This window comes from Ipomoea triloba, chromosome 15 (genome assembly GCF_003576645.1).
Source record: "Ipomoea triloba cultivar NCNSP0323 chromosome 15, ASM357664v1".
In the NCBI taxonomy this organism is placed as follows: domain Eukaryota; kingdom Viridiplantae; phylum Streptophyta; class Magnoliopsida; order Solanales; family Convolvulaceae; genus Ipomoea; species Ipomoea triloba.
In genome coordinates this window covers 9,206,944-9,221,014 of record NC_044930.1, presented here as the reverse complement: position 1 = coordinate 9,221,014, position 14,071 = coordinate 9,206,944, and the positions used below count along the sequence as shown (strand labels likewise).

Below are 14,071 nucleotides of genomic sequence, written 5' to 3'. Positions count from 1 at the left end.
AGTAGGGCTTTTTTCATCTTTGGTGGGACCCACTGTGGAGATAAAAACCAAGTCCTCCAGCAAGAATCTCAAATTTTCTCTCTCTTTCACCTCACATTTAATCCCACAAAAAACAACAAAAATCAACTAATGGGAATGCTCTTATGGAATCAAGGCAAAAGCAAAAAAGGATAATGATTGCTATGCATGTATGGTACATCAATTTTGAGTTTTTGCTTTTTGAGTATTGCAATGACAACATTTAAAATGTTGGCAAGTCACTTTCCTACAATATTAGCCTAAAAAACCAAAATTAGGTAATTAAAAAAATGTGTTACTAAGATTAAAAGAATTAAATTTACAACAATTAGAGAAAGGCAAGAACCAGGATTACCACTCTCAATTCCATTGGTCAACTCTACAAATGAAAAGTTAAAAAAAAAAATTAAAAATAAAAGGAAATAATGAAAACAGAAAGTAAAAGGATAGAAAAACCCTTTAATATCAGGCATGGTAGAAATCAAACTGGAACCAAATAGGTTTCAGTTCAAAGCCGCTCGGTTCGATTCTGAACAGAGAGGGAAAAAAAAGGACTTAAAGGCTAAAAATGTACCTAAAAAAGTTTAAATCGGAACTCCCCATTCCAATTTATCATTTCTCAGAATCATGATCCGGCGGTTCAGAACTAAAATTAAACCGCGATCATCCCTAATTGTGATTGACTAATTTGACAACCTCATCCAATCCTGGACACGAATAAGAGCTTCTACAATTTTTGGAGTTAAGAAACTTGTAAAAGGAATTAAGACTCTTCCATTGGGTACTAAATATAGATTTAGATCCACAATAGAAATAGGAACATCAAGCACATTCCTAACCAATTTATTCTAATTTATTTAATCAAACATGTCATGTAAACCGCAATAGTACACCCAATATTATTTCATTATATTAGTTAATGAAAGAAAACACAGTATCCTGATCCACACTTTCACAAATATTACATTTCCACAAACAAATTCCAATGTTCATTTACTTTGAATGAATAGGAAACTTAGCTTTTGTATTCTCAAACACTTGTTCAGCAATAATGGCCTCATTACCATCAACTCTCTTTATCTCCAAGTTAGCCTTCTGATAGAAACCAGTACCTCTTAGAGCATCTGCAATAGATCCAAATCCAACGGCCATGGCAGCTTCTGCTTTGGCTCCGTAAACGAGCCTCTGCACCACAATACCAAATAATGGATGAAATCAGGAAATGCATAAACACGGGCAGTCATGATTTTAGTTGAAGAAACAGCAGGAAAAATGGTAACCTTCATTTTCGAGAGCTGGATAGCAGAAAAGCACATTGGGCATGGCTCACACGACGCATATATTTCGCAGTCTGATAGCTTAATGCGGTTCAGCTTTTTACATGCCTGAAATCAGTAAACGGTGAAATACTAGTAGAAGGTAAGACATTACATACATAGAAATGGAAGGGAACGCTGATATATCAAACCTCTCTTATAGCTGTCACCTCGGCATGAGCAGTAGGGTCAGTGTTGTTATACATCATGTTGTGGCAGCTAACAACAACTTCATCGTTGCAAACAATAACAGCACCAAATGGGGCTCCTTCACCACATTCTGCAGCTTTATAAGCTTCATCAACTGCTCTTCTCAAAAAAATTTCATCTCTATCCTGTACAGCTGGTAGAAATAACCAACAGAGAAAAAAAAAAGTTACTGAATTCTTCATGTAATGCATTTTTAAAAAAACTATGGCATAACATTTCTTAGAAAACAGACTTTTTATCTTTTCCTTAAAAGAACAAAGCAAAGAGGACAGCCATCTTTACACATATGTCTATCTAAGAGTGAGATCTCAGGTAAATTAGAATGGCCAACTTGTTATGCATGTCTAGATGCCATATCGACATTGAAGCCATGAAACAAAAAAAGAAATCTGCAGTGTCAAATATGAAGATGTATTTATATAACCACTAGCATTAGAATGACTCCAATTACTTCTCGACAAATGATAAGTAATAAGAAGTGAACACTAATTGGAAAAGGAAAAAGTAACTAGAAATGAGGCCTTCAGGTTACCTTCCTGGTTGCCTGCAAATGCGGTGGCAACTGAGGTAGTTCCATCCTTGGCTTCAACAACTGACCAAAAGAGGGAGAGATTAAAGTGATGATGAAAATCAAACAAAGAAAGGAGTAAATCTAATGAAGGAAAGTTGCAGTAGCACACTAACACTTAGTGAATATGTCAGGAATATTATTCTTTTATTGCACTATGATGATAATAACGTTATACATCACATATCAATATAGTTTTCTACACAATAAGCAGAGAGCAGATTTTAGTATCTCACAACAAGCACAACCCAATTTGTTTTATGGCTATACATTAGTAAATTACACAAAGATCCAATTTTTTTAGCAGGAAGTTAAAAGCAACTATGTAGTCAAGATTTATTGTGCATATGAATAGTAATTCAGAACCAAATATAGTACTGCAATTATTCACGGAGTAATTGTAATTCAATATTAAACTGGGTAATCTCTGATTAATTTAACACTGAACCGGGTGTTCAGAGGAAGATGCCCATTTTAAAATTTTCATATCATAAATCAAACTCAACCTCACTACAAGAACACTGAATCAGTAGCACAATCACAAAACCCAGCAAGCAGATCAAGCCCCAGAAGGCCCAAAAGGGTATGCCTAAAATCCCAATCTTTGAAATTCTTGGAAGATTAAAAAAAGAAAAAGGTGAAGAAAACTACAAAAATGATGCAACACGAAAAAGTGATAGGTCCAAACAGTCAACAGGATAGCAACAGAAATTTCAACACACCCTTTTGAGTTTTGAACAGTGAAAACTTGAAAGCACAGTATACTGGGGAATTCAAGAAATCCTACCATTGGCTTCTTCCATTGACGAATGGATGTTCTCAGATTTGAAAGAGATAAAAATCTTTGCTTTGCTCTTAAATTTCATTCATGTGATCAGTCCAGTTGTTCTCAGAGATAAAAAAAAAAAAATCTTATCTCCAACCAACACTGAAAAAAATGGCGTAACGGCAAAACAATTGACGCGAACACGCCAAAACAGCAAAAGTTTTGTCGTGGGTGAAGTGGTGAACGCCATATCTGCTAATATTTTTCTTCACTGTTTTGTACTTGACTTTTTTGATAATTTCTTTTGTATCCTTTTTGTTTTTATATAGTTACATACTTTTGAGTTACATATTTTGTTAAATATTTAAACATAAATTATATATTATTTCATAAATAATATTAAAGATCTCATCAAGGCGATTAAAATAAGATTAACTTACATAAATAATATATATATATTTTTTGTTTTGTTTGCCAAAGGCCCTGTGGTCAAACGGCATGAAGTGATTCTTTTAAGTGGAAGGTCATGGGTTCGAGCCTCAGTGGGTGCAATGTTGACTTTGTTAGACCTTCAGTAGGTTGAGATAGTATATGGACATTTACTAAATGTAACAGGGTCAATAATAATAAAATAACAAAGTATTAATATTAAAGATTAAATTTACAAATTATATTAATATACACATGTCAATTGTATGGTTGTGGTTATATTTCTTCTAAACAACAAATGAGTAAAACAGTAAAGTGCAATGAGTAAAAAATTAAATTTACAAATTATTAATATCTAACTCATTACAAATCAGTAGGATTACTTACTCTAGATGTGGCTACTTATACATGTTTGTGCCCAAAGACTGGTTTTTTTGAGTAGAAAGCATCAATGGGATTATAAAAGTGGTAAAATAGGATCTCAGGTAAGTGTTTTTTACAATTTTTAAATGTTTATTATAATTGATTTTATATGTGAAATGCATTCTGTCAGTAAATGTCTTTTTATTATTGTAAATAAAACCTTACCAGTAAATGTCTTTTATTATTATATGATATGATATGATTAATGATTTATATAATAATTAAATCTTAATATTATAATACAGTCCAAAAAATAATTATACCCTTATCTGTACTGGTTTTTTTTTAATACCCTTATCTGTACTGGTAAGACTGAATTGTTTAGAATCTGAATGGTTTTTAAATGTTATATTAGAAAACAATTAGGGTTTACATTCATTATTAGTTCTGGGCATTCAAAATCTTAAAACCATGATTTTAAAAAATTAAAAACCTTTCAGGATTACACTTTGTGCACATTATGCATTTTGCGTATGCTACTTTTATTTAGATTAACACTATTACAATAAAGATTAAAATAAACAATTAGAAAACAAACAGAATGACCAAGTAGAAAACCATTAGAATAAATTAGAAACAATCAGTAAATAAACAACAGGGCTTTGCAAGATTTTATTTTTATTCCTACGCAGTGCGGTGAGAATACCAGAAACATTAGCTAAACTTAATCTAAACATAATATACAAAAAACATTATCAGGCTTACCTCCTTGTCGTGAAACACACATTCGCGACACTTTATACTGTTGCTAACATTGCGGTCTGGCACTAAATATGTTCGCACACACCTGGGTTTGATGGCACTGGAGGTTTGCATCGATGTAAGCTCGTTTGCAAGGATGAACAAATGCGCCATTAACAAATGCTATAATTCTACTGTTTGTATATATGTATACTTTGCTAGTGAGTTATGGTTGTATAACGCTACGCACATGTTTATATATATTAAGGTAAGCATTGCGGGTAAAATGTTATATGAGTTCTAGTAGCAATATCAAACTACACAAGGAACATAACCCAATTCCATTTATTTGGACACTTGGTGGAAGCATCACTATAAACAACTTCGATTCTCAAGTAAGAATTTAAGAAATATGGAAAGAAACCCAAAAATAAAGAAAGTAAGATACACCAAGGTACTAGATTACCATTTACCAATTACTCAATATTTATGGAATCAAGGCAAAAACAAAAAGCATAATGGTTATTATAAATGTATGTATAGTACATCAATTTTGAGTTTTTGACTTTTGAGTATTGCAATGATAACAACATTTAAAATGTTGCCGAGTCACTATCGTACAATATTAGCCTAAAAATCAAAATTAGGTAATTAAAAATGTGTTACTAAGATTGCAAAATTAAATTTACAGCAATTAGAGAGGGAAAAAACCAGGTTCACCACTCCCGATTCCATTGGTCAACTCTACAAATGAAAAGTGACAAAAAAAAAATTAAGACTTTAAAAGGAAATAATGAAAACAAAAAGTCAAAGAATAGAAAAAACCTTTATTATTAGGCATGGTAGAAACTAAATCGGAACCTAAAAAGGTTTCAGTTCGAAGCCGATCGATTCCGGTTCTAAACAGAGAAGGAAAAAATAAAAAAAAAAAGATCTAAAGATAAAAAATTGGAGTTAATTACATTTTTTGTCCTAAATTTATAGATGATAGTTCACGTTTAGTCCCTTTTTATTAAAACATCCTTATTTAGTCATAGTATTATTGTGGCATGACTATTTTTGGTCTTCCGTCAACAAAATCATTAAAATGTTGTTAAATACAATGACATTTTGATCTGTTTTATATAAAGTAAGTTGACCCTCTATATTTTTTATGTTTATTTTTAAAAAAAAATTCATAATTGAAGACTAAAATGTCATTGTATTATTTAACGACATTTAAACTGTTTTGTTAATAGAGAACCAAAAATGGTCACGCTACAATAATACTAGGACTAAAAGTGGATGTTCTTGAAAAAAAAGACTAAAAGTGGACTGCCACCTATAAATCTAGGACCAAAAATGAAATTAACTCATAAAAAATGTAGAAAAAAAAAAAGAGAGGTTAGAATTGGCAGTATAAAGTGGAATTGTCATTTCCAATTTATCATTCCCCAGAATTGTGATCTGACGGTTCGGAACTGGAATTGAACTACGGTCATCTCTAACTCTTATTAACTAATTCCGCAATCTCATTCAATTTTAGCACGAACAAGAACTTCTACAATTTTTGGAGTTAAGGAACTCGTAAAAGGATTTAAGACACTTCCATTGAGTACTAATATAGATTTAGAATTAACAATAGAGATACGAACAACAAGCACATTCCTAGCCAATTTATTTAATCAAACATGTCATGCAACCCGCAAGAGTACACCCAATATATTATTTCATTACATTAGTTAATGAAAGAAAACACAGTATCCTGATCCAAACTTCACAAATATTACATTTCCACAAACAAATTCCAATGTTCATTCACTTTGAATGAATAGGAAACTTATCTTTTGTATTCTCAAACACCTGTTCAGCAATAATGGCCTCATTACCATCAGCTCTCTTTATCTCCAAGTTAGCCTTCTGATAGAAAGTAGTACCTCTTAGAGCATCTGCAATAATTCTATCAGATCCAAATCCAATGGCAATGGCAGCTTCTGCTTTGGCTCCGTAAACGAGCCTCTGCACCACAATACCAAATAATGGATGAAATCAGGAAATGCATAAACATAGGCAGTCATGGTTTTAGTTGAAGAAACAACAGGAAAAATGGTCACCTTCATTTGCGAGAACTGGATAGCAGAAAAGCACATTGGACATGGCTCACAAGACGCATATATTTCGCAGTCTGATAGGTTAACGCGGTTGAGCTTTTTACATGCCTGCAGAAATCAGTAAATGATGATAGAATAGAAGGTATGTAGCCAAGAACTTGTGGTCTGGTGGCACCCAGCTGCACTCCCATATGAAAGGGAGTGGATTCGAGCCTAACTCAGTGGATCTTTGCGCTTCATTAGGTTGAGAAAGTAATTATGAACATATACTGCATTGTAATAGGGTAAGTAGTACTAAAAAAAAAAGAAGGAATGGAAGACATTAAGACATTACATATATANCTGCAATAATTCTATCAGATCCAAATCCAATGGCAATGGCAGCTTCTGCTTTGGCTCCGTAAACGAGCCTCTGCACCACAATACCAAATAATGGATGAAATCAGGAAATGCATAAACATAGGCAGTCATGGTTTTAGTTGAAGAAACAACAGGAAAAATGGTCACCTTCATTTGCGAGAACTGGATAGCAGAAAAGCACATTGGACATGGCTCACAAGACGCATATATTTCGCAGTCTGATAGGTTAACGCGGTTGAGCTTTTTACATGCCTGCAGAAATCAGTAAATGATGATAGAATAGAAGGTATGTAGCCAAGAACTTGTGGTCTGGTGGCACCCAGCTGCACTCCCATATGAAAGGGAGTGGATTCGAGCCTAACTCAGTGGATCTTTGCGCTTCATTAGGTTGAGAAAGTAATTATGAACATATACTGCATTGTAATAGGGTAAGTAGTACTAAAAAAAAAAGAAGGAATGGAAGACATTAAGACATTATATATATATATATATATATATATATATATATATATATATATATATATATATATATATATATGAATGGAAGGGAGAAGGCTGATATGATATATGAAATAATAACCTCTCTTATAGCTGTGACCTCTGCATGAGCAGTAGGGTCAGTGTTGTTAAATACCATGTTGTGGCAGCTAACAACAACTTCATCGTTGCAAACAACAACAGCACCAAATGGGCCTCCGTGACCACATTCTACGGCTTTATAAGCTTCTTCAACTGCTCTTCTCAAAAATTTGTGATCTCTATCCTGTACAGCTGGTAGAAATAACCAACACAAAAAAAGTTACTGAATTCTTCATGTAATGCATTTGTAAAAAAACTATGGTATACCATTTCTTTGAAAACAGACTTTTTTTTTATCTTTTCCTTAGAAGAACAAAGCTAAGAGGGCAGCCATCTTTACACATATGTGTATCTAAGAGTGAGATATAAGGTAAATTCGAATGGCCAACTTGTGAATGAAGCATAGTGAATGTGATACTGTAGAATGCATATGTCGCACTATGATGAAAATAACATTATACATTACATATCAATATAGCTTTCTACACAATAAGCAGAGAGCAGATTTTAGGGGGCAAAGACTGAAATGGCACTGCATGCAATTGACAAAAATGGGAACGGAATAAAGAATTGACAACAAATAGGAAAAACTCACTTGGAACATGGGTTTGATGTCAAAAATGCATTTTGTATTTTTTTCGTAATACTGGGTCCAAACTCAAGTGGGAATTGAGTTTGACGTATTTCTTATTGTTGTCAATTATTTTTTCCGTTCCCATTTTTGTCAATTAGATTTCATGCAGTGCCATTTCAGTCTTTGCCCCCAGATTTTAGTATTTCGATCACAACAAGCACAACCCAATTTGTTTTATGGCTATACATTACTCAATTACACAAAGATCCAATTTTTTTAGCAGGAAGTTAAAAGCAACTATGAATCCTGTGTAGTCAAGCTTTATAGTGCACGTGAACAATAATTCAAAACTAAATATAGTACTGCAATAATTCACGGAGTAATTATATTCAATATTAACTGGGAACATAATCTCTGATTAATTCAATACTCTAACCTCACTACAAGACAAGTGTTGAAAAATTCCACTAGGCACCGATTAATCCCGCCTAGGCGTTAGGGACCGCCGCTTGACCGCCTAATGTACCACCTTAAATGGTGGTCTAGGCGGCTGGCCGGCTAGGCGACCGCCTAGGCCGCCTAGGTCTCCTAGGCACCGACTAGTCGGCCAATTAACTATTGTTTTTTTAAATGGGTTATTTAACTCAAAACAACATTGTTTTGAACGAAATAACACTAAATTGTACGAACTCTATATTTTTTTAGGTTAATATTTAATATTTTAGTATTAAATATTATATACTTTATAATTATTTCTTTTAAAAATTAAGAATACTTCAATAAATTTTTAAAATACAAAAATTAAAATAAAAGAAATATACTGACGCTTAGGGGCCGATTAATCCCTGCCTAAGCGTCCTAGGTGTTCGGAAGCGCCTAGCGATTTTTTCAACCATGCTACAAGAAAACTGAATCAGTAGCACAATCACAAAACCCAACAAGCAGATCAAGCCCCGGAAGCCCCAAAAGGGTATGCCTAAAATCCCAATCTTTGAAATTCTAGGAAGATTAAAAAAAAAAAAAAAAAAGGTGAAGAAAACTACAAAAATGATGCAAGACGAAAAAGTGATAGGTCCAAACAGTCAACAGGATAGCAAAAAAAATGTCAACACACCCTTTTGAGTTTTGAACAGTGAAAACTTGAAAGCACAGTATACTGGGGAATTCAAGAAATCCTACCATTGGCTTCTTCCATTGAGGAATGGATGTTCTCATCAGATTTGAAAGTGAGAAGAAGGGTAGTAAGAAATCTTAGACTATCACCAACCAACACTGAAAAATAGCATATCAGCAAAAAAAATTGACACAAATTGCCTCCAACTAACACGTCAAAACAGTCGTGGATGAACAATATTGTGCCAAAATAGCAAAAGTTTTGTCGTGGAGGAATAGTACTGCACCGTATTTGGCACACTGTTCATGAACAACAAAACTTTGATAATCTTATTTTCACTATTTTGGCCTTGGTCTTTTTCTGATTGACGGTAATAAATGTAATCTGAGTATTATTGAGTATCTGAATACAATGTTGAGCGTAGTGCTCAGTGTACAAGAGATATGTATTGTCTAGCAAGAAGTGTAAGAAGTGTCCCCCTTTCACTATGTGGTTGTGAACCTTTTTATTCCCTTCAGCTCAGTAATGGAGCATTCATGAAGAGTTGATCGTTGGACATCAGTACCTGAGGTGTTGAATGCTGAGGAGCTGAACGTCTGTCATCAATGCTGAGGAGCTGAACGTTGGCCATCAATGCTGAGGAGTTGAACCGTTGAGCATTGATGCTGAGGGGTGAGGTGTCTTGGGTGCTGCCAATAGTTCCGGGTCGGATACCCAATTACCCTGTCACCAGTCCCCCCACTCCCTAGCCAACGAGAGTAATTGAGGTGGTTTGGGAGTAATGATCTGCATAAGACTGTTTTTTTTTTTTTTCGAACCGTAGTGGCCAAGGTCAGGCCTTGGCCAAATTTTGGCCGAAGTCAGACCTCGGTCAAAATTAATTGGCTGAGGTCACGCCTCGGCCAAATTGGCCGAAGCGTGACTTCGGCCAAATTTTTTTTTAATTTTTTTTTGTTTCTTTTTCTTTTTCTTTTTGTTTTTTGGTGGTTTTTGTTTTGTTTGTTTTTTTTTTGTTTGTTTGTTTGTTTGTTTTTGTTTTTGTTTGACGTTCTGTGCGCGAGCTTACTTCGACCAGCCGTATGCTTCGATCAAAGGTCTGCTCTCCCGTCAGGTAGCTAGCGAGATCGGATCTCGTGCCAGCCCTAAGGGACTAGAGTGTGGTGTTTTTGAAATCAAGCATCTGGCTTGACCCAGGAAAACACTCTCCCGTCAGGTAGCTAGCGAGACCGGATCTCATGCCGGCCCTAAGGGAAATAGAGTTTTTTACTTGATGAGGAGCAGCGCCACTTGATGAGGTGACACCACTTGAGGAGCCACTTGATGAGGTGGTCGACTTCAAACCAAGTGTTGGCCGAGGTCAAGCCTCGACCAAGTGTTGGCCGAGGACTGACCTCGGCCAATTATATTATTATTATTGTTTTTTTTTTTTTTAAATTTTGGACGAGGACTGACCTCGGCCAAACTTGGCCAAAAACTTGGCCGAGGACTGACTTCGGCCAACTTGGAGTTCTTCCTCCATTGCTTCTGTGACAGAAATTCTCTATTTCTTCACAGATTTTGACCGACCATTAGCGAATTACATGTTTTTTGCGTTGCACGGACTTTTCGTCTAGCTCACTGTTTCTTGCTTTCTCGCCCAGGTCGCACCTCCTTTTCTTGGTGTTGGAAGCTGAAGGCTCAAGATCTTCTTTCTTTCGCCACACATTGTCGGGTAGGCTTTGTTGATGCTGGTACTGTCCCGGACACTCAACAAATGCTGGTGCTGAGGGAAAATGCACCATTCCCATTTCCTCAGCGTGACTTAGAATCACGCTAACCGGGTGAGTAAGCGGTGTTAAGTGCCGCGGTGGGGCGAGACGAGAATGCTCATCTCTTCCCTTCGTTGAGGGTGGTTGGTTTGGTCGTGGTGTCTGGCTGGGCGGACCTGTTTTATCAGGTCGCTCACTCTTTCGTCCTTCCTCCTCATCCTTCTTTCTCCTGTCAGCCTCTTCTGCGTCTGCGTACTGGTTGGCCGTTCTCATGAGTTCTTCATAAGAGCGTGGGTGGTGGGTGTTCAGTTGTTTGTGGAAATCGCCTGACCTCAGTGCTTGGATGAAGATGGGAATTGCTGCCTTCGAATCGAAGTCATATACGTTGTTGACTTCTTTTTTCCATTTGCTTAAGAAGTCTCGCAGGCTTTCTCCCTTATCCTGTTTTACCCCCCCGAGATGTGAGAATGGTTTCTTATGTTGTATACTCCCTGAGAAATAAGACAAGAAACTTTTGGATAGCTCTGCAAAAGTCTGAACTGATCCGTCTGGGATTGTGTTAAACCAATCTTGAGCAGTCCCGTCCAAAGTGGACAAGAACGCTCTGCACATTATGGCATCGCTTGCCCCAATCATGACCATGGCTGCCTTGTATCTTGTCATATGGGTACGCGGATCTGAAGTGCCAGTGTAGGCCTTGATGGTGGGTAGTTGAAAGTCTTTTGGAAGAGGAACTTCCATTATGTCAGGAGAGAATGGAGCGGCCATTCTTACCTCCGGTTCTGGTGAGTGTTCTCTTGCTTCTACTTTCTTTTCCAAATCATCTATCTGCCTTTGGAGTCTTTCCACCAGGCCTTCCTATGGTGTTTTGTGTCTAGTGGAGTGACGCGGAGCCAATCCACCAGATTCGCCCATCCTTTCTCCGGATGGTCGTTTGGTTACTGTCTTTCCTGCTTGGGCACGGGGACCTCTATTGGAGGATCCTTGCACCCCCTGAGTTCTGTTTTGCCTCGGAGATTGCACTTCTCCCTCCAGAGGGGGTGGTGGCGGTAAGATCTGGCCTTGCATTTCTGCGACTAGTTGGGCCATCGTCGCCGCCGCCTGTTGGATGACCTGCGCTACTGCCTGAAGGTCCACCACCTGGGCGGGAGCAGCAGTTGCTGGGAGGGGAGTACGGCCACCACCATGGTTGTCGTTGAGTTGGGTACGGAGGTCACCTTCACTGCGGTTGTTGTTGTTGAGTTGGCTGCGAAGGTCACCTCCATGGTTACTGTTGAGCTGCTCACGAAGATCACCCGAGGGGTGACCCTTGTTCACCTGACTAGGTGTGCGCGAGCTGCTGGATCCAGATACCATTGATAGCGATGAGATGAACTGAGTGGTTTTTTGATTTTGTGATTTTAGCCTGAGATCTGATCTCGGCTCTCAATGAGAGCACCAATGACGGTAATAAATGTAATCTGAGTATTATTGAGTATCTGAATACAATGTTGAGCGTAGTGCTCAGTGTACAAGAGATATGTATTGTCTAGCAAGAAGTGTAAGAAGTGTCCCCCCTTCACTATGTGGTTGTGAGCCTTTTTATTCCCTTCAGCTCAGTAATGGAGCATTCATGAAGAGTTGATCGTTGGACATCAGTACCTGAGGTGTTGAATGCTGAGGAGCTGAACGTCTGTCATCAATGCTGAGGAGCTGAACGTTGGCCATCAATGCTGAGGAGTTGAACCGTTGAGCATTGATGCTGAGGGGTGAGGTGTCTTGGGTGCTGCCAATAGTTCCGGGTCGGATACCCAATTACCCTGTCACTGATAATTTTTTTGGTATCCTTTTTGTTTTTATATAGTTACCTATTTTGTTAAATATTTAAACATAAATTGTATGTTATTAAAAATAAATTATATCACTTGAAAGATCTTATCATGACGATTAAAACAAGACTAATATTGAATTTTTTTTTTTGAAAACCACCTGTAGTACGGTAGATTATAGCAAAGCTGAAATAGAGTCTGGTGGGATAGAATCCCAGTACAATGTGTTAGCCCACCGCAGTAGCAAGAGTATGAGCAGCTCAATTAGCTGTTATAGAAACTAAATTAACTAAACAAGAATTAAACGATGACATAATAGCCCTAGAAGCATCAATAGAGAAAGCAACATAAGAAAAGATATTGATTTGATCCGAGGCTAACATGCTCTGAAATTGGAACAGTCGGTGTAGAGGTCCACAGAAGGAATTCCACGATCCTTGATCCAAGACAGCACCTTCTTGCAAGCCATAGATTCAGCCATAAGCGGGGAATAGCAGTCTAACAAAGGCCCACTGCGAGCAGCTAGAAATAAACCTTCCAGCGAGTAGAGGACTGCACCCACGGTGGCTCTCTTGGACGCCGGCTGAATATATATTAATTGAAAAGTAAATTACAACTATATGTTATATTTATGTGTGAATACAACTGACCCTATTTGTAGGGCCTGTTCACCAATATTTTCTCAGCCTATTGAAGCACAAAGAGTCAATATCGCGATCTCATGACCTCTCATATGGGAGAGTCATTACATGTCATCTGAGCACAAGGTACTTGACATATAAATTATTGTAGTGTAGGAATAAAATTTGGTGTAAATGGGTTGGAGATAGAAAAATTTTGGTATAAGAATATGCTGAAAATATTTCTTTTGGTGTAAAATTTTGTGCAGAGGGTTGGAGATGCTCAGGAGGCAAAATTGTAAATTTGACAATTTAATTTTGTATTTTTATTTCATTTTATATATTTTCTAAGTTATTCATTTAATTGCCTTATGCCTTTAATAAGAACTATAGCATTGAATTATAAAGCTATCTTTATCCTTGAAATATTCTCTCACCTTTAAAAGTATGTCTTACCTCCACATCACTAAATTTATAATTCATTCAATATTTTCTCTACATCCATCAATACTCTCATACTTTCAAAAGTGATACCACTTTGAAATCATATTATAATATAATAAATAAATAAATAAGAATATAAAAGTCAACTTTGATAGCTTTCAAATTTCAAGCTGATGTGGCTTTAAAAAAATTTAAAATAAAAATACATTCATATAAACTTGAAAGTAGGTGAATTACAGAGGTTATTTCAGCTTCGGGAGTTCATATTCTTCTATTTGATTCGATCTGAAAATAGAAAATGAATTACATTTAAATAACTAAAA

General features: G+C 36.5%; 2 protein-coding genes across 2 annotated transcripts; both read right to left on the bottom strand.

The window, feature by feature from the left end:
* Positions 1 to 853: 853 nt before the first annotated feature.
* On the bottom strand, positions 854 to 3,047 carry LOC116007083 (guanosine deaminase-like). The gene is made up of 5 exons (XM_031247670.1): positions 2,900 to 3,047; positions 2,077 to 2,136; positions 1,487 to 1,677; positions 1,299 to 1,403; positions 854 to 1,203 (listed from the first exon to the last, which is right to left on the bottom strand). Exons 1-5 carry the CDS (start codon positions 2,976 to 2,978, stop codon positions 1,012 to 1,014), a joined length of 627 nt encoding a protein of 208 aa, XP_031103530.1. The 5' UTR covers positions 2,979 to 3,047; the 3' UTR covers positions 854 to 1,011.
* Positions 3,048 to 6,175: 3,128 nt separating this feature from the next.
* Positions 6,176 to 13,165, bottom strand: LOC116005651 (guanosine deaminase-like). Its single transcript, XM_031245896.1, has 5 exons — positions 13,066 to 13,165; positions 9,194 to 9,286; positions 7,442 to 7,632; positions 7,009 to 7,113; positions 6,176 to 6,409 (listed from the first exon to the last, which is right to left on the bottom strand). The coding sequence occupies exons 1-5, from the start codon at positions 13,163 to 13,165 to the stop codon at positions 6,209 to 6,211; spliced, it is 690 nt and encodes a 229-aa protein (XP_031101756.1). The 3' UTR covers positions 6,176 to 6,208.
* Between the last annotated feature and the right edge of the window lie 906 nt (positions 13,166 to 14,071).

Bases quoted from the DNA above. Each gene is read 5' to 3' on its own strand.
- LOC116007083 (XM_031247670.1), bottom strand. From the start codon at position 2,978: ATGAAATTTAAGAGCAAAGCAAAGATTTTTATCTCTTTCAAATCTGAG. The intron at 2,137-2,899 runs GTAGGATTTCTT...TCTTTTGGTCAG, and splicing joins GTCAATGGAAGAAGCCAATG to TTGTTGAAGCCAAGGATGGA. The intron at 1,404-1,486 runs GTTTGATATATC...TACTGATTTCAG, and splicing joins AGGTGACAGCTATAAGAGAG to GCATGTAAAAAGCTGAACCG.
- LOC116005651 (XM_031245896.1), bottom strand. From the start codon at position 13,165: ATGGCTGAATCTATGGCTTGCAAGAAGGTGCTGTCTTGGATCAAGGAT. The intron at 9,287-13,065 runs GTTAGCCTCGGA...GCTATTTTTCAG, and splicing joins CTGTTCCAATTTCAGAGCAT to TGTTGGTTGGTGATAGTCTA. The intron at 6,410-7,008 runs GTGACCATTTTT...ATTGTGGTGCAG, and splicing joins TCCAGTTCTCGCAAATGAAG to AGGCTCGTTTACGGAGCCAA.